This window comes from Musa acuminata, chromosome BXJ1-9 (assembly GCF_036884655.1).
Source record: "Musa acuminata AAA Group cultivar baxijiao chromosome BXJ1-9, Cavendish_Baxijiao_AAA, whole genome shotgun sequence".
Classification (NCBI taxonomy): Eukaryota; Viridiplantae; Streptophyta; class Magnoliopsida; order Zingiberales; family Musaceae; genus Musa; species Musa acuminata.
In genome coordinates this window covers 1,318,118-1,337,758 of record NC_088335.1, presented here as the reverse complement: position 1 = coordinate 1,337,758, position 19,641 = coordinate 1,318,118, and the positions used below count along the sequence as shown (strand labels likewise).

Here is a 19,641-nt window from a genome sequence, read left to right as displayed (position 1 = left end):
GTCCGCTGGAATACTGCCAAGAGGTCGTCGAAAGTTTGCCGAAAGAAACCAAGACCTAGGGACTTGTTTAGCTTAGTGTATGCCGTAAGTTTCGTAGTTAGCACATAATTAGGTTTGGATTTGGGCCAATCCAATTAGGGGCCAATTGGGCCCATGTAAGGACTATGTTGGGCCCAATGAAAGGCCCAAACAGTTACCCAAGAAGTGACACCATTGTGGCATAGTCTCCGAGACTGTGTTAGGCGGTGCTACTGCCCCTGGCAAGGTGCCAGGCGGTGGTACCGTCAGTCTGGGCGGTGGTACCACCTAGTGGCAAGTTGTCAGGCAATGGTACCGCCCAGAACAGTGTTAGTGTTAGACTAACACTAGCGGTGGTACCACCCAACACAAGCAGTGGTACCGCCCGGACCTAGAAAACCCAGGATGAGATATTTTTAGGCTCCAAGTTTGAATCAACTTGAAGCTTATAAATACCCCTCTCATCCCTGGTTAACAAAGACAAGCACAGAGAGTTTAAAAGTAAATAAACTCTATTGCAATCACTTGAGTAATCCCCTCCTCTAGTCTAAGTCTAGAATTCTATTTAAGAGGAGTGTGTGTGCTTGTAAAGGTTGTCTCCTAAACCTGTGAAAAGGAGAAGAGGGGTGTAAAAGGTGGTTGGTCTTTATCTTTTGAAGGAAGATCGATAGTCGATGTCGGCGGCCTCAACGGAAGAGGAATTGACAGAGTGGATGTAGGTCACAACGACTGAACCACTATAAAATTAGCGTGCTCTCTGGTTTGCATTTATATTATTGCCATTTACTTTACTGCAAACCATTTTACTTGCTTACTGCCTTCAATACATTTATGAACACGTGTTTCAAGTTAAAGTTTCCGAAATCGATTTTCAATGCAAAAGAGATTTTCCAAAACCAAACTCGATAGGGATACAATGCCTAGTTCATAAGCGATCCAAGAAAAACATGCTCACCACCAAGTCATAGTCATGCAAACTTCTCAGAGACTCCAAGTCTTGAAGAACCTTTGGATTCACAAGAGATGCCACTTCTAGTGAAGGGGAAGACCCAACCTCCTCCACCCTTGGACTATCCGAGAACGGCATATAAAAATTAACAGCCAAAGGATTAGGTAGAACTTGTACGAGAAAAAAAGACATCCCGACCTAAGGCAGAATGATAGGAAATATATTAATGATCAATTATCATCCGACACATAATCACCATGTAGAAACTATCACAAAAGAAAATAATTCAAGTCACTCTCTACTAGTCTGCTCTCGTGGACAACAATCCAATGCAGGTCGTTCAAGATTGTCTCCCCCTTGCTACCCATATAGACAAAACGCAAGAGGAAGATATTAGGGTAGTTACATGTTATCCCCTCTAAAGCTATGTATAAAAACTAACCCCTGATGTTGTATCGAGGAGCTTTCTTTTGGTGTAAAACTCATATCTAAAAAGGACCTTGATGACTAACTTTAGTGTCGGAAGGACTGAGTCAAGAAATTTCTCCCAACATCGATCTTAGTACATATGACATCTCGAGAGCTCGACACTTCTATCACGAAACTAACTTGGAAGGGACACTCTTACACCCTCGAGTTTGGACCATGTCGAGTTAAGTTAGACTTGACATAACGATTTCCCATAACAACTCTCTAAAATAATAATAGTAAATCCATCTAGTACTTATAAATCCATTGAAATCATTACGTGAGACTAAACCCAAATATTTATAATAATTGATGGATGAAACGTGAGAAGCGGATTCGACTTTGATTTATGAAAAAGCGACGAAGCGGACAGTATACATATCCAAATAATCCGACCATGCATATTGTATCCAACCGCAGACCGTTTCGTTTAATCTTGCCTTCTTAAAAACCCTCATGTCTTCAAATAAAAGAAATCCTTATCTCCATTCTTATTTCTGGTTAGGGTTTTCCATTGAAATCAGCAATTTGTCAGCTTGAGCAGTGTTAACAATGCATTTGCAGTTGTCCCAAGCAGCATAACACAGTCATAATGTAAGTCTACACCGCACAACTCTTTTAACTCTTCACTGATCATAGATGGACAATTAAGACATGCAATTAGCTAAAAATTCGATGCAGTAATGTCCAAATACAATAATTCAAGCTTCACACAGAAAAAACAGCATCTTATTTAGTGCATAGTTTGTATGTATCTAGTTGGGACAAGCCAAGTATTCACTTACTGATGAGCTGAAATCAGACTAGTGTTTTCCCATCTCCCTCAATATTCCAACAACAATTCTGTAAAATGACCCACGGCTTTGTGGTGCCCATGAAGTCACTGAGGAGCCAGAAACAGCAACAACGAAAGCAAGGCAACAAAGGCACACGAATTGTTGTTGCAAGAATTTCTTGACAGGTTACATGTTAACCTGAAACCAGCTTCACCACAATAATGATCGCGTTGAGAATTATCAGTGGAACTCGAAGATACTGGGTTGCATAGATGAGCCCAATTAGCTGCCCCTTCAATGACTTGGCTCTGGCACCTCCTGAAACTTCATTGAAGCTCCAACCCTTAGGAGCAAGGAACCTATCCTCGTTCAGTATTGCCAATGCATTTGCAAGGAGCAAAAGTCCCTCGAGTAACGTCCAGAGGCCCATGCCTGAAAATACACATTAGTCTGCGTACAAAACCAGCATCCAGACAATTCAATACTCAAAAAGGTATGTTGGACCTATATTTATTCCTTAACATAGAAAAGAAGGAAAGCAACACAATCCTTCACAGAAAATTGGGTGAACATTTGATTACCACATCACGCATCAAAAAATAATCATCAGCTGAATACCATTTCCCAATGGATGGCAAGTATAACCAACATGACGCCTTAATTAAGAACTATATTATGCATTCCATATTCTAGGAATCTAGAAATCAAACATGTTCAAACATATAAGAACCATAAACTCAATAACATACAAATGAATTAAAATTGAACTCCAAGGGAAACTAGTTCCAACCAAGAATGGGAATCTATATTGCAGTTAGTAGGCTAATGAGAGCAAATGCTGGGAAGCACGGACACATCAACTTGGTGGACGTATCCATATCGAACACAATAAACCCGTGACAATCACATAAAGCCTTCTCAAGGCTTTTTGTTTCTACTTAGCATTTTTTTAAGGAATTGATGACCTTTTATATTCCCTAAATTACAATGTCACATAACTATATTGATGGTAAATTATGTTATTGTCTCTTATTAGTAATAAGTCAGGTATAAAATTTATAACAAAAGTAAAGTAAGTTATGTAGATAAATGCTAGGAATTTATTAAAAATGCCAAATGTGCCATAAATTTTAAATATAAATATCATAAAACTCATATTAATCAAATATTTTATATATATTAAAAATACACATGTCCTTGCCGTCTCCGTATCCAATTTTTTTAAAGAAAATGACATATCTCTGTGTCTGTGTCGTGTCCATGTCCTGTGTCTGTATCTATGTTTCTTAGAGCAAATGATGATTTTATCTAGACATCAGCACACAAAATTATCTCAAAAAAACCAAAAAATTGAACATGAGACCACAATATGATTCCCGATAGCATTTAATATCAATAAAAGTTCGCCCATAAACAAAAATATCCACACAAAAAAAAGGACGAGAACACGACTAATGGCATGTCAAACAACAAGATACTAACAGTTACTGTATTCTATTTACAATTTAATTAAGCTGATAAATACAGAACCAGTGATACCTATCATAGAGTTGAATGTGAAACATCAATAGGCTATATAAATGTCAAATTCTAGCATGGTTGTCAACTAGAATAAAAAGCTTCTCAGAAAAGGAAAAGAGAATATGTCATTGGTCAACCTTAGTTCAATGCAATGCAATGTAATTCCATAACCAAAAAAAACGAAGATAGTATAAATCAGAGTCTAAAACCCCTTGCAGCCTTTCTTGATTAATGCAATGCAATTCCATGATTTGTCGAAAGTTTAGAACAAAATATTAGGTTTTCCTAAGGAGAGACTGAAAAAAGAAAATTGCATAATTTAAGTGTAGAATTGGAAAAGAAGAAAAAATGGCTTTCAGTTTCTGGCACTTTATTATAGAAAAAGCCATTAATTATCATAAAATGATGAAAAAGAACTCATATGTTCATATTCTATCACATAATGCCCTATTTCTATTTGTTCCTTTTTTTCATGATAAAAAGAGAAGAGATAAAAAACATTGTTTAAAACAATGTTTTACGGCTGAACCACATCACTCTAAAACAAACAAAATGAACTTCGAATTTCCGAAAATGTATGATCTGTAGAACTAAAAAAAATGTTGCCTATATGTTGATTGTCTCAATTTGAGACCATGAAAAATCAAACCCTAGCTGATTGCTTGTATCTAGATCGTAACGCCGTCAAAATTTGGGAAGAAGGGATCGGAAATGCGGCTATCACAGAGAGAAGAGGGAAGGAGAAGTGAAGGAGAAGGAACTGGGAGGGCTGGTCATCACGGAGACAATGGAGAGGAGAGAAGAGAGCACCTGAGGGAGGCAGCTGGGCAGCGACGGCTGGATCTCGACGGTGACAACCACAGCGGCAGGCTTGAGTGAACTGGAAGGCGGCGAGCGATGACCGACTCACTGGAAGTCGCCGGCGGCAGCGGGGCTTTTTTCTCTGGGAATATCGAGCGGCTGGGAAAAGGTCGCCTGTTTTTCCTCCACAGAAACCAACACAGCAATGAAAAGCACATCGAAAGCAACGAACACCGATCGAAAAAATGAGCGCGATCGCAGTCGATCTAATCCCACGGGAATCGAGAAACAAAAGAGGGTCAAAGATCAGTACCTGGGAACCTAGGGTTTGGTGATTCGACGAGACCGTCCTCTCTCGATCGGAAACGAAGAGGCCGGACGCAGGTTCTGGAGACTAAAGAGAGGGCGCGGATAGACCCGGTCATTTGACAGACCGGTCGGATCGGGTTTGACGGTTCTAATAGCCCCGGCCCGTTTAACTCGACCCACGAGGTTCTGGTTATAACTCGTGTGCATCGCACGTGCATCGGAGTTATACTACAGTCCTATTTAAGTAACACCAAATTAGAATTATTTATTAATATTATTCAAGGAAAAATATATCATAAAATAATCTGTAAGTCGTTTTATTTATTATATATTTACTAATACATTTTTCATTAAAAAAATGAAGAGTGAGTCTCTATTTATAGACTTCACTCACAAAAATAAATAATTAATTAATTATAAGAAAATCATACAAATTTTTATTTTTTTGCAAATTAATTAATCAAGTCTTTGGAAGACTTAAAACTTATTTAATGTAGCTGATTACGTGGCACAAACATGTAGTCCACTAATATGCATTAGCCAACTTAGTATTCACATATGGACAAATATGCAACCCGTTTATAAATGGTAATGCCACTTTCCCTGAAGCTTCACTGCAAGAGCACGCTGCAACTAATCCTGTAGAACAGAAGATGACTTCAATTCTTCCTGAAATTTCATCCTCAATCACTTCTTTGTACAGCTCAGAAGAAGAAACAATGCAAAGAAGAGGAGAAGAAGAAGAACAAAACTTGTTTCAGCACAAGCTGATCTCCATGAACTTAACGAAGTCGATCAGATCAATCCTTCCGTCGCGATTTCGATCATGAGCTGCGATCATCCTCCGGCATGCATCTAAATCCGACGCTTCTGCGATCCCGAGCTTGGCGAGAACTGTCTGCAGCTCCACCGCGTCGATGAACCCATCGCCGTTCTCATCGAAAACAGAGAAGGCCTGCTTCAACTCCTCCAGACTCGGCTCCTCGTCTGCGAACAGATCAGGGAGGTGGTCGAAGTCCTCCATCTTCTCCTGGAGCTGCTGCTCCCCTAAACCCATTCTTCCCAGAATAATCTGCACGTCTTCGATCCGGAGATTGCAGTCACCTCCTCTTGCTTCACCTGCTGCACTGCTCCGGGGATGTTGCTCATCGGGAACCGCTGATAAGCATGCGCAGCAAGCAACGTAGGTGTGCAGGAAGGACATTGATCTGAGGGACAAGTTCTGAATTGCCACCATGATCGAGCTGAGCAGTACGTGAAGGAAGAGTAATACAACTACTGGTTCTGCCAAGTACACGGGCTTCTCCATCTCTTCCTGGTTACTTGGGACGCAGAAAGAGAGGGGAGGATGGCGAAAGCAGGAGATCGCCCTCTCTCTCTCTCTCTCTCTCTCTCTCTCTCTCTCTCTCTCTCTCTCTCTCTTTCTCTCTTCTTCTTGTGAGGGAACGATGGAGTTGGAACTTTATAGGAGAGAAGAAAACAAGAGTTTAGAACCAGACGTGGTCGCAGGAAGGAGCAAGTTCATGTTGGCCATTGACTCGCAGGAACTTTCCCATGAAACACAATGAAATGCAGGGCCGGCTTTTCCTTGGCTTATATTCTTCTCCCTTTTTATCTTCCTCGTCTTCTTTGATGATGGCCAACAACTGTTGACAATTCTGAACTGGTACTTTCCCTATCTATCTTTGCTGTAGAAAATTAGTGGAAAAGATCTTAAAAGTAATGATGTCAACAAGGCTGAAGTTGAGGTGTGGAAATTGCGGTGGCAGCAACTGCACGTCTCGACGAGGGTATTGGAAAGAAATGGGGCGGAAATTGGTGTGAAGGTGGCTTGTGCTTTCATGGTGATGGGAGGAAAACAATTTGACTTCCTCTATGCCAGTTGAGGAGCTGAGAAAATTGGTATACAAACCCTTGGTCTTTGTTTAGTTGTGTGTTTATGTTCAAGGAGCTATTCTGGACAACACAGGATTTAATACTAACATGCATGTAATCAGATGAACTCTGGGGCACACACAGTGGGGCAGATCATGGCCTCCGGCATAGGGAGATCGTAGTGACTTATAATAAACATGAGCAACTAAAACTTCAGAAACTTTTTGTTAATGTGGCAAATGGAAGCCCTATGTAAGAACAAGAGGAAAATCTTCACCTGATCAACAAATATGAGGGAGAAGTAGGTTACTTTCAATGTGTTTCTTCCATCAAGTCAGTCATTAGATGCTTCAAATACATCTGACATGTATGCTAATTGTGATATTTCAACAGACAAAACATAAACAAAAAGTTTCAACATAAAAAAACAAGCTTTTCTAAAGGGAACACTCGGTTTGCATATCCATCCAAACAAAAGGTCACCGGCTTGGAACAGTGTCATTTAAGAAGAGATCTTGCCAAGTGCTCACGAGCTGTGGCTAGGGCTTGAGTTATAGTCTACAAAGGCAGAAGATAGGATATTAAATTTAATGAAAATGAGCAATAGATATATATATCAATTTGATTAGTGAATAGACTAGGATGAAACAGAAAATTGGACCTGCTCAGACAAGGATGCTGCTCCATCCAGGCCGTGGGTTGCAACCTTTCCAGCAATTATGCTAGCTTCAGTTTCCAGAATGATGCTGTGCAACGAAGAGGTATAAGTGAAAGACGTGTCAGCATATTACAAAATTCTAGAATCACGACTCTCCGGTTGGGGACACAAAACCATAATGAAGATGCTTATACAGTATTGTTTCTACGGAATATGATCCCGATCACAAGTTCACATACAATTTTCATTTTAACAAAAAGAAATCAACCGTCAAACTCCTTGTAGCCTGAACATACAAAGTGCACTATCACAGCATAAGCATTGATTACATATGGAGGTTTGCAATCTACGAGGATAAATTTCACTAGGACTACAAAGTGATATTCAATACGAAGACCATTGCTCATTAATTTTTTTATAGTTGAATAATTTTATTCACTCAGTTTACCAAATCCTGAGTATTGAGATGGCTCAGGACCATGGCTATCTACCATAGGAGACTCTGTTACGAATGTCAACGAGGCCCTTGGACACTTCCTCACTTGTGAAACACCCTTACCAACATTTGTGCTAGGTAATCTTCAATTTTGACAGAGTATGAGAACAAAACTCCCATTTAGGATGATGCCTTTGACCACAAAGTGGGCAGAGAGACATTCTCTGGACTACTTATAGTCATATTTATGGAAAGAACTCAATTTACTAGGAACTCAACAAATTTATGTTCCAATTTTTCATTCTTCCACATGCAAAGCAAATGACCAATATTAAGGGAGTTATTGTATTGTTTGGGGTTAATTCCGTATGGGACTTCTCTTTCTTCTTATCCCCTTAAAGGCTGAAAACAGAAAATAAGTTCACTGTCCCTCACCTCCACTAACAATATCAACCTTGCTACAACCACTGCTGCCACATACAGAGCTACATGAAAATACACATATCCAGGCATGTGAATGACAAAATGTTTTTCATTATAAATGACAGATTTTTGTGCAAACCAATTTTATGTTATTCAATAATTAAGAAAACTAAATTGACTGGTTACTTTTATACAATAGAACAGCCATTTCTCGATATGCAAGCTTATCCTACAAGTGTTCAATTTAAAGAATCACTGTTATAATCTAACAACTGAACTTTGAAAGATACAACATTACCAGATCTTATCATGTAAACATGTTTATGTGACCACTGTTAAATAATCATAAAAATGATTGCACAAAAAGTATAAAGCCATACCCTCCATCAATAATCTCATCAAGGCATAAAAGGATGAGGTCCAGATTCTCAAGTGCTGTTCTTTTATCCACGTTGTTCCTGGAACCATGAGATGCAATTAAGAAAATTAGGGAAGCAACATAGACATGACCAATGGCTTATGAACTGAGGAACCAGTTCGTGAAAGCAAACAGTAACAACAATGGACAAGACCTTAGAAGAAGACCAACTGCATCAAAGAATCCTTGAAGAACGGTTGCTAGAATGAGCTCATTCTCATCATCACCTCCGGTAACAAAAAAATGGAGATCTTGAATGAACTTGTATACGACAATGTAGCCATCAAACATAACTATCTCCGCTGTAAAAGTCAAACACAGTAGAAATCAGTCAAATCTCCAGCACTGCACATACACAACTAGATAGAACAAATATAATTTGAGATCACAAAATGTCTCAATCTCATCACAAAGCGAGGCGTTGTATAATCCACACGGAGCTAGTACACCAGAACACCCTCATGTTGTCTTATAGACACGAACAAAAATTTTAAGCACGTCGATTTACACAGATGATCACACAAAATATGAAAAATATTCTAGGTAATTGTATCTATATTCCAGGAGTATAATGAACAACTTCAAGGTGCAAATGAGAAATCAGAAGGCTTTCTGAGACACTACCAAAATCCTGTCACATGAGCAATTTACCCTCTAGAGAAAAGACATGAGCAATGCTTCACTTGTAGAAGTTGCAACTTTGAAAGCTCAACCCTCCCAAATACAGCAAGTTACTAACCCATTTATTTCCAATCTTCTGATGAAAGTTTGTAGTCCCTTGCTTAACCTCAGTACTGTGAAAGTTCCAAGACAAGCATATCCAAATCAAACACAATCTCAAGAACTCCATTTTCATGGTGAACTTTTTTAACATGGTTATACTGCTTAGAAGAACAAGCAACAAGCACTACTAAAACGGTAAGATTTCAAATTGTGAACTTTTTTAACATGGTTATACTGCTTAGAAGAACAAGCACTACTAAAACGGTAAGATTTCAAATTGTGAACTTTTAGGCTCATCGCAATGTTTGATATACACAAGGATATCATACTCAAAGATGCCACAGTAGGATGCATTCTCAAACTAAATATTTCTGCACCTTCTATGATGTCCAAGGATATAGGTTCAAGCTAATGATGAAAACCTACTATAGTTAACTCATTTGCTCTTTAGAAAACCTCAAATATAGCCAACCAAAGATTTGCTATAAAACTAAGATTTGCAATGAACGCCATCAGTAGCCAACATCTAGTTGCAACCATCAGTGTGCAATCAAGCTTAAATGGTATGAAGTGTCGGCATGGATAAAGCAATGCCTTCATTGGTATGGTGTAAAGTTATGTCTTCAAGTTTATTTTTGAAATGGACCTATATGTATTAGAAAAGAGGAAAAAAAATGGAGGAAACCAAAAACTCAGTAATTATTTCTTTATTTGTTATTTCATGACATCTTATTTGGCTTGGTAATAAATAACAAACCGAATGATGAAACCATGTTCAAGTCAAATTAATTAGGAACATCGAGCCAGTTTATTTTACGGCTCAATTCATTATTAATATTACAGTTAATTTTGATCACAGCTCTTCAGAAACTTTCTATTATATTGTGAAATCCCACCTTGAAAAAATTAGCATCCTGGGTACAACCCACTACATCTCCCCTCACTGGAGTCATAACTCACCATCAATCTCTGTCCATCGCAGCTGGTGCCAACAGTCATAGCAAACCCAACAAAACACCATCTTCTCTTTGTTGACTGTCATAATCAAAGCTGTCACTAACTGCTGCCAATGGAGCCTTGATGAACTCACTTGTGTCCTACTCTGAACTCAAGCAGCCTGTCTCGGTGTCTCCAGCATCCTATATGATGTCAAGCCCTGTGTGTGATGTTGATGTCAATGTCATGTTGTACTTTGGGCTCCAAAATTGGTCTCCTCACCTCAAGAGTAGTTTGATGTCCTACTGAAAGTGAAGTTCATCCTTCCCTTGAATTCACGATGCAATTTGTTTATTATTATTGTTCGCTACACCATATTGAGGCCCTTCAGATTAACTTCTGGTTTCCATAAACAGCACATTAGGGTTCGTAGATGATAGTCTTATTTACAGAAAAATGCAGGGCTGATTACATATTAACCCCCTGTAGTTAGCTACATTTGGCATCCCAGTCCCTATATTTTAAAAAAATGCAAGGCCACCACCAATTGGAACATTAAAATTATCTTTTTGTCCTTTCTTTTCGTATTTCCGTTGGTAAAACCATCGGCTTTAGGATAAATGGACTTATATGTTTCGCTTTTGTAACTATGGGGATATCAATGTAACTTTTTAAAGTGTAGGGACTGGGACACTAAAGGTAACTAACTACGGAGGTAATATGTAATTAGCCCAAAAATGCATGACTAAAACAATCATCGCAGAAAAAAAATTATAAATGTACATGACAGCAGTAGTTAATATTCCAGCCACAGCATCATAGCATGCTGGTTCAGAACATACAGCAGTCGACAATCATTAACAAATGAAAAGGTTGGAGATGATTTAGAAAAAAATGTTAACAAAAACTTCTAAATTCTAGTTTACATAGCAGTAGCACTATATCTTGGAAGACAGGGCGATTCAAATATTCTGGGACTGCCCATAATAAAGCAACATACTGAGCCATGTTGCTAACCTTAATAACTGAGACTAATATCATGTTGTTGTTGTTGTTGTCTTACTTAACCTAAACATGACACAAATAATCCTGATAAGTTGCAACTAAAAGGGATCAACCTCCAAGTATATCATAAAAAAATCAATAATTATGTACAGATGAACAACAAATATAATCCATACTTTTAAAACATCAACATTAAGATTTAAATTTAACCATAAAAAGATCTCTTAATTTGGCTTAAATTAATCCAAAGAGTTAACTTATGAATCATTAAATGGATTACTCCATTAAACTTCTACATCAAGATCTGTGGCAACCTATAGATAACCGAGGTGCAAACTTCATAAGAAAAAGGTTCAGCATGTAAGAAGTAAAGTATAACCATACAAATAATATCCAAGTTGAATTAAATGGCTTTCCATATGTCACCTTCAGTTCGAGCATTTGTTTTCTGCGTCTTGGTGAACACTGACTTCTCGAATGCTAATTTTGCAGAAAGGGTTGGCCAATCATCTGAGTAGTACTTGACAGCTACTCGTTTCCCTTCAGAGTCAAGGAGAAGGATGTTCTTTATCGAAGGGCAAGAGTCCTGCATGCACAATTCATGCAAACAACTTGTAAGAAAGATGAAAACTGTTCAGAGACGAGAAGACAAACGTTCTTTACTCCACAACTACGAGATACAAAAACGAACTTTCATCACACACAAAAGAAATTATTTTCCAACTATCTAAAGTTAGAACGGAATCTTAAAAGGTCTCTTAAGTACTCATCCAGTAAAATTTACTTTGTTCTAGAACAACTTGTTAGAAATTTCTACAAATCGTGCCAAAGATAAAAGTCTATAGAAAACAAAAAAAATCAATATGTATCAGTTGTAAAGAGTGATAAGAACAGAGGAAATCACCAGCAGTAGCATATTGAAACAACTTACAAACGACAAACATATCAAGGTTTAAGACTCAGGCGGAATCCGGTTCGAATCTACCCTAGCCGACACCGGAAAAGGCATCGAAGCCGAGACCTCATCACCCCAGCGTCCGGATCGGGCGACCTGAAAAGAGATCGAACGAGAAACCGGCCGATCTGGGCCTCCACCCCCCGGATTCGTCGCCGCGGGTCCGGAAAGAGGAAGGAAGATGGAAGAACAAGAGAGGAGGTAAGGGGGAGGAGAAGAAGAAGAAGACAACAACTTACGGGAGCCGCCATCCCTCGCCGGATCTCGTCTCGTGGAGGCTCAGCTCAGCGGCGGGGGACGATCGAGTTGGCGCAGCAGCGACGGCGAGGAGCAAATCGTGACCGCCTTGCTCTCTTTGATAAAGAGAATTTGGCCCACCCGATGAAATGAACCGGGCCGGGCCGGGATCCGGCCTTAATCAAGGAGATAGTTGGCTCAATCGAAACGTTGTTAAGTTCGAGTTCGAGCTCGAATCGTCAAATCAAGATCAAATCAAGATCACAAGCTATAGAATGCATCAATGACCTTTTTGTCCCTTCGGCAATGTAGTGAACACCTAATTAAATATGACGTTTCACTCTATTTTATTGTAAGTAAATTTTAGACTCATGAGAACTTTGTGCAATTTACACAAACCAAGCAAACAAAAGCATTAATGGTTAGAATAATCCAAACTTCATATTGTACACATAATTGTTTTCTCTTTTCCAAGAAAATGTTTTTTTGTTATTTTTTTTTATATTTGAAATATGGTTAATTGAATAATTAACCAATAAAATGTTAAACCATATGGTCTCAAAAGTTTGATCAATATATTAAGTTTTTCCAAAAAAAAAATTATTGAACAAGTTGGATTAGTAACTTTTGGGCCTACATTTATATTGAGTGCTGAACACATGTTTTACTGCTCCCAAATGCTTCAGGATTTAACAGACAGTCTGCACACTGTTCAATGGCACAACATGATATTTGAAAGTTTGAGTTCATATTATACAGTGAAATGACAACCAAGTTGGATGATCTGATAAGAAGTGGCAACATATTTTGCCTTAGGGAGGAGTGGGGCTGAATCAGTGACATGGAGATGAAATGACTCCTGCATTAGCTGGGAAGACAAAACATGTTCAGGAAGCTGCAGCAGACATCAATCCAGCAGATATGGGTGCAAAATGATTCAAGACCAACTGTGAAGGCAGCCATCAACACCAACCCCTTCGAACAAGAGTAAATTATGACAACCTTGATTGAAAAAGAAAGAGAGAAAACGTTGCTTTCAGATCAAGAAAAGATGATCTCCAATAATGACTTGATTCTACTGTGTTTCCTTAAATCTTCCAGCCCCTCATCACATCAGTGGAGTGCATGCTCGATGATGTTGGCACTGCTCTGTCTACTGCTGCAATCTCCCCTGCACCACCAGCTCAGTTCATATGCGGCTGTGACTTCCAGTTCTTGGCCTTCTCAAACCCATTCTTGCAGTAGTGGTAGTCCTCGATGGCCTGTTGTATCTCCGCCTGCGCGTTCATCACGAAGGGACCGTACTGTACGATCGGCTCGTTCAATGGCTGCCCGCCGATGAGCACAAACCTGAGAGGCCTCGCCGCCTGATTCCACACGCTGAGGCCGTCGCCGGGGCTCAGCACCAACGCGTGGTGGCGCGTCGTAGGGGATGCGTTCGGGTCCCCGAATACGCCTTCGCCTTCGATGATGTAGACGAAGGAGTTCCAAGGTTGAGGGATGTGTTGGTGGACTTCGGCGCCAGGGTGCAGGGTGAAGTCTAGGTACATTGTCGGAGTCTGCGTGTAGACCGGCGAGCGGACGCCGAAGGACTCCCCTGCTATGATTCGGACGTCGACGCCATGTTTCTCCACCCAGCTTATGTCTTTGCTCTGCAGTTCTTGATATCTGGGCTCCATCCTTGAGAAGAACGAGAAGAGCATGTAAGGTATGAAGAGCTTGGTACGAGAACGAGGTGAAGAGGATTGGAGCTGTTACATCTTGTCTTTGGAGGAGAGGTTGATCCATAGCTGCAATCCTTTGTTCTCTCCCTCCCCGGCAGGCATTTCCGAGTGAATGATTCCTCTACCAGCGGTCATCCACTGAGGAAGAACTCCGGTAGTCATCGACATGAGCTGATGAAATCTCGTTCAGAGGAGTTGTACCTGCAGATCGCCAGCTCTGATGGTGCCTTCGTGGCCAGCGAAGTCCTGGTGAGTGAAGGCGCCCTGAGTTCCATCAGATCCCATGTCAGAATCACATTTCAGCTAACGTTTTGATCTGATCTATATGTTTCTGAGACAGCAAATTCATTACCTCCAGCATGTAGGTGACGGTCTCGAAACCTGACATTAACACAGGGAAGAAGACATGGGATATATAGATTGTTGACAAGATGGTAAAGTCAAACCGAGAAACAGTGAGCGAACTGAAGTCAAACCTCTATGAGGATGATCAGGAAATCCCGCAGGAGCAGAAACTGTGCGTGAGATACGTAAAAGCATAAGGAAATCGAATCAGACATCACTAGCAAGAACAAGAATGGAGATAAAGAAAGAGAATATAGATCCAGTAGGTCACCGGAAAACTCATCCAACATCAGAAAGGGATCCAAGTTTCTTAGTTCTCCCCTGGAGAAGACCAATCAATGAGGAGAAGATCATGGAAATCTGATGAACAGAAGAAGGAATAACGTAGGAGAGGTCAAGAATCATCACCTTCCGATGCTCCTCCTAACAATGGCTCCGTCACCTTCGTGTTGAGGCCTGGCGAGCACCTTCTTGACCACATGCCTCGGGTTCTGGAAGCCTTGGTTCTTGTGGTCTCCCATGGCGCTCGTGTGCTCTCCTGAGGGACAAATCGGGTTCGGCTGCAGAAGGGAGAAGAAGGCCAGGATATGATGATGGCTTGTTTGATTGGTGAGGAACTAAATAGGAGATCAGAATTTATAGAGGAGCAACACCACCACCTCATCATCATGATCCAATGCACACGCATACAGAGCTCTCTCTCTCTCTCTCTCTCTCTCTCTCCATAAGCGTTGGCTTCCTACCTATCCAATACATAGTTGCTGACATTTTGGAAGGTATTGGTGGAGGAAATGAGTGCTCCCTCTCTCTCCATTTCTCTCTTTTGCTTCCTATTCTTTAGCTTTCCATGTGTACTATTCCGTGGGTTCTCTAGCCAAATATAAGGTGGTCAGTTTTCTTCTGGAAGAAATTGCTGGTGGAAACGAATGAGACGAGAGAGGTGGCCAGTTTTCACACTTCTCATTCCCACAAGAAAAGTCTATTGGTTGCCAATGTAAGAGAGTGTTGGAAGAATCAAAGCATTCAAAGTCTCGCCAAAAGTAATAGGACAGAGGGTTCGAGGAGTTGTTGCCATGGGTGTCACCAGAGCTTGGTGATGCCATTCTTATGTGATCATGATGTGGGCAAACCCTCTTGACCTGTCCAACACCTTTGCAGCCATCCCAACTTGCCCAAATGGAAGGCTTTAACTTCTTATGTGTTGGTGATGGTGATGCTGGTGGTGCTTTCAGCACTCAAAAATAAAAAAAACAGAATAAACCAAGAAAATCTTTCTAAAGGAATTCCTATTGAGATAAATTATGAATCTTATATCCTTAAAGTAGTAGTCTTTTCTTTTTTTCCTTTTTGGCTGGTGCATTTCATACCTCATTCAATGCTGTCTGTAAGAAAGAATTCCTAAGAGGCAATGAAACCAAATCCTTGCAGCTGGGAGGTGAATGAATGAATACCTTGGGACTGCTGCAACTTCTGAAGCAATTGCAGCCACAGGGTCTGCCTGTCATACTAATTAATGTTTCTTGTGCCCTGAGGAGGTGATCAATGTTTCTTGCAAGAACTTTTTTCCTTTGGATTGTTTTTGGCTAACCCATGAAGTGAAAGGTTGAACAAGATTTGACTAGTGTGACAGTAAACTTGCCCGGTCTTTGGCTTGGCTTCACAGAAAACCTATAAGCATGTCCTCGCAGACATGTTTCTAGCTGAATAACTTGCACCATTGAATGAGAATAAGATTGCCAGCTTCTATCTCCGAAACATAAACTATGATTCATCTTTTCCAGTGCAAATTTACCTTTTTGGTTTTACCATATTTATCATCCCACAACAAAAGAAATAAAAGGCATCTGCATCATCAACATCAACCAACAACATCTTAGCTAAAGTGTGTCTCCTGTCCCTACAGGTCAAGAAGGACTACTAGCACAGGGGAGTGAGGCAGTGAGGCAACTCCATATCCTAAGAATGATAAAACATGAACTGATCATTTTGTAATAGTTTAAACTCCTAAGAGTTGTGATCACATACATCAAATTCTTTAAGATGGTATCAAACCAAATCATGAGTTTAGATCTTACATATGCCTCTCGAATATCTATACAGCACTCTTTTTATTTGGACTTGTATCAGACATAAACTGTAAACCAAATTACTCGTAAAAAGATGTTAAAGCATTTACTGAATTCTTTCCTAACAATTAAATCTTTAAGAAGGAAAAAAACCACTCCAACAAAGAAACAAAAGTATTTTGACCTCAAAAATCAAGTAGATCAATGGGGAAGAACAGTGTCTGCTCCAAGAGAATTAACAAGAGTTTCACAAACATAATGGAACAATGTAAAAAAGGTAGCAAATCAATTCAAGAAAATTAGACCATTTCAATTACAATAACTATAATACAATTTTTTTTATCAAAATAAGAATCAAGTGTCTGTGAAAAGGTAGTATGGCATTGTTCTTTGGGGGAGGTCATAAATAAGTGCACATTGGCTGCACACTATGATAGTGTTGTGGTGCCAAAAGGCACGGAGAAGATGGGATCTTATCTTACGAGTGCAGAACCCACCAATCGATTCATGGGAAATATATGTTCCACTTGCCCACAGCTCCTCCTACTGTTCCATTCTCGGTGGCCATTGACTGTAATGGAAATTAGAATCCCACCTCTCAGTTCTTCGTAATGCTTCACGCACTTGATGGGTCAATCCTGAGTGTGATTTATTTGGGTTTTCGGATTTTTTTTAATGAAAGGATTATTTGAATCCTCGATAGGTTCATTCCCCACATCTTTTCCTATATTTTTGTATTTCTAGTGCAGATATCATTCAACAATTTCATACAACATTTTGTTATTTCTCATGAAATTTATACTTAAATGTTAATTGACATAGCAGAAATCATTCGATTATGATTCACACTTCTTCTTTCCTTGCATTTTTTTCCAAATAAAAACACATAATATATCTTAAAAATATATTGACTAAGATTTTAAACTCTGATACATTATTATTACTAAATCGATATTTTAGGTTTACAAATATAAATACCATATCAATATTTTAAATATAGAAAAATATATATGATGTGAGTTTCAAACCCTTAACCTTTGATAAATACATTTGTTATACTCAAGTTTTAGAAATAAAGATATCGAATGAGATTTTGAATTTCATAAGCGAGTTTGATAAATAGGTCTAATATATTACCATCGGATCAATTTTTAGGCATAAAAATAAGTGTGGTTCAATAAATAATAATATTTTTTTTCTAAAAGAAATTATAATTACTTGCAAATGTTATTACAACAATTTCCCCTCATATCAAAGAAGAGCAGAAGGTCACTCATCTTTTCAAAATTGTTATTACTTTTCCTAAACACACATTAAATATAGAAAGCATCAAAATTATGCAAGATTGAGAATATGCCTTTGATTAGATTCAGAAGATGCCAAGGAAATATACTATTATGTAGAAATATGTATGTTATAATTAATATCCGAGCCAAATTGAATTCGGATTTCCTTCCGTATAAGATGTTTTGTCATTTCAAGAATACTTTTTGACGTCCAGTAAAATTGTATAATGCCTATCTAAAACTAATAATTTTTAATATTATATTATGCTCAAATCAATAAAAATAAATTATTACTGAACGAATGATTCATTAAAACAATATCGCGATAGACACTCTTTAATCCTGCTATGAACCATTCAATAGGGTGATCAAGCAAAAGTGTCAAATATGTCTGGAGCAAAAGATCACAGAAAGCCTCCCAATCTGTGGCCTAAGAAGAACTCTTCAGCATCCTTTTTCTGTTGGTTTTATGTGTTTGGTGTTACCTGAGGATAGAAAAAAAAGAAGATGACAGTGAAAGGGGTGTGGAAGATGTTGATGTCCTAAGAGAGATAGCATGCATCCTTCTTGTATTCTTTGTTGCAAGCATCACACATGGCATTTTTGTGAGAGATAAGGGAGGACAAGTTGTGGTCCAAAACTCCAAAGCTATTATAGTGTGACTTATTAGAATAAAAATTTAAGAAAATATTCGTCTATAATCAAAACTTGACGTATGACATTTTAATCTATAAAATAATATAAAAGACTAAAAACGAATAGTCTCATCGCGTCAGTAAAACTTGATTTTTTTTAAATCATAATTATTTTTTCTTTTTTGACTACCTAATTCGTATCAGAGTTAACTTAGGGGTCGAGAACTCCACCTAACATCGATCTTAGTCTATATCAACATCACATCAGATAAATTCAAAGTCTATAAGTCGACTCCAAGCTTACTATCAACATCATTCCCCCCACAACTTTGATGTATCGGAATCATTAAGCGCCCATATAAAACTTTATTATATTGGAAGAAATGTGAATGTGATAACTCTCAGAGAGGTGAATTCAATGTTAGCTTGTTTTTATGAACAAGCCAACATCGAAGTCACTTTCGTGAAAGAGCAAAATGTCACATCTCATTTTTTAGTAGATAGATCGTCTCCCTTGGTTGAGACGAATCGGAGAACATGGCCCATGAAGCCCATTATTGTCTTGGCTACTTCAATCTCCAGCCCAACAGCCCATTTCCCAAGTTCTTACTACAATTGTTTATCATTAATACCTTATATTTGTTTTTATTTTTTATTTCGTTTCATTTTCCTCTCTTCGGAGTACGGACGTTATTTATTAATAGGTTTCTAAATATATAAAAATAATAATTATATTTTAAAAAATTATAAGATAAGATTTTGAACTCTGCCATCAGATTAAAGATGAGATTTTGACTGCTCAACCCAATGAATGATTTATTCAATAATATTTAGAAAATATAAAAAATATTTGTTTAATGATAGTGCATCTAATAAAGTATTTCATATTTTCTTAATAATAGTGTTTCTAATTTACTTATCTTACATATTTCATCGTTACAAAGGAAATCTGCCTTAAAAAGAGGGTAAAGATGCATGCGATCAAATCGAATTTAAACATGAGCAGGGTAATCGAGTTCTCCATTGGGATACTCTCTCTCTCTCTCTCTAATATGTTTTGAATTGCATGGGGTAAGA

The 19,641-nt window shown here is 38.7% G+C and overlaps 3 protein-coding genes and 1 pseudogene across 3 annotated transcripts; all 4 read right to left on the bottom strand.

The window, feature by feature from the left end:
• Positions 1-2,142: 2,142 nt before the first annotated feature.
• Positions 2,143-4,985, bottom strand: LOC135592333 (uncharacterized). The gene is made up of 3 exons (XM_065081728.1): positions 4,847-4,985; positions 4,543-4,707; positions 2,143-2,643 (listed from the first exon to the last, which is right to left on the bottom strand). Exons 1-3 carry the CDS (start codon positions 4,956-4,958, stop codon positions 2,405-2,407), a joined length of 516 nt encoding a protein of 171 aa, XP_064937800.1. The 5' UTR covers positions 4,959-4,985; the 3' UTR covers positions 2,143-2,404.
• Positions 4,986-5,496: 511 nt separating this feature from the next.
• LOC103996707 (probable calcium-binding protein CML46) lies at positions 5,497-6,287 on the bottom strand. The gene has a single exon (XM_009417675.3). It carries the CDS (start codon positions 6,149-6,151, stop codon positions 5,600-5,602), a length of 552 nt encoding a protein of 183 aa, XP_009415950.2. The 5' UTR covers positions 6,152-6,287; the 3' UTR covers positions 5,497-5,599.
• A 721-nt stretch (positions 6,288-7,008) lies between these two features.
• On the bottom strand, positions 7,009-12,665 carry LOC135592332 (coatomer subunit zeta-1-like). Its single transcript, XM_065081727.1, has 6 exons — positions 12,511-12,665; positions 11,743-11,902; positions 8,807-8,954; positions 8,615-8,692; positions 7,379-7,463; positions 7,009-7,275 (listed from the first exon to the last, which is right to left on the bottom strand). Exons 1-6 carry the CDS (start codon positions 12,520-12,522, stop codon positions 7,216-7,218), a joined length of 543 nt encoding a protein of 180 aa, XP_064937799.1. The 5' UTR covers positions 12,523-12,665; the 3' UTR covers positions 7,009-7,215.
• A 545-nt stretch (positions 12,666-13,210) lies between these two features.
• Positions 13,211-15,262, bottom strand: LOC135592331 (pirin-like protein; annotated as a pseudogene).
• Positions 15,263-19,641: the final 4,379 nt, after the last annotated feature.

Coding starts and splice junctions, on each gene's coding strand:
- LOC135592333 (XM_065081728.1), bottom strand. CDS start 4,958: ATGACCGGGTCTATCCGCGCCCTCTCTTTAGTCTCCAGAACCTGCGTC. Junction 4,708..4,846: donor ACCAAACCCTAGGTTCCCAG/GTACTGATCTTT, acceptor GAGGAAAAACAG/GCGACCTTTTCCCAGCCGCT. Junction 2,644..4,542: donor TGCCCAGCTGCCTCCCTCAG/GTGCTCTCTTCT, acceptor GTGTATTTTCAG/GCATGGGCCTCTGGACGTTA.
- LOC103996707 (XM_009417675.3), bottom strand. CDS start 6,151: ATGGAGAAGCCCGTGTACTTGGCAGAACCAGTAGTTGTATTACTCTTC.
- LOC135592332 (XM_065081727.1), bottom strand. Junction 8,955..11,742: donor AACAAATGCTCGAACTGAAG/GTGACATATGGA, acceptor TGACTTTTACAG/CGGAGATAGTTATGTTTGAT. Junction 7,464..8,614: donor GATGAGATTATTGATGGAGG/GTATGGCTTTAT, acceptor TTCGTTGCACAG/CATCATTCTGGAAACTGAAG.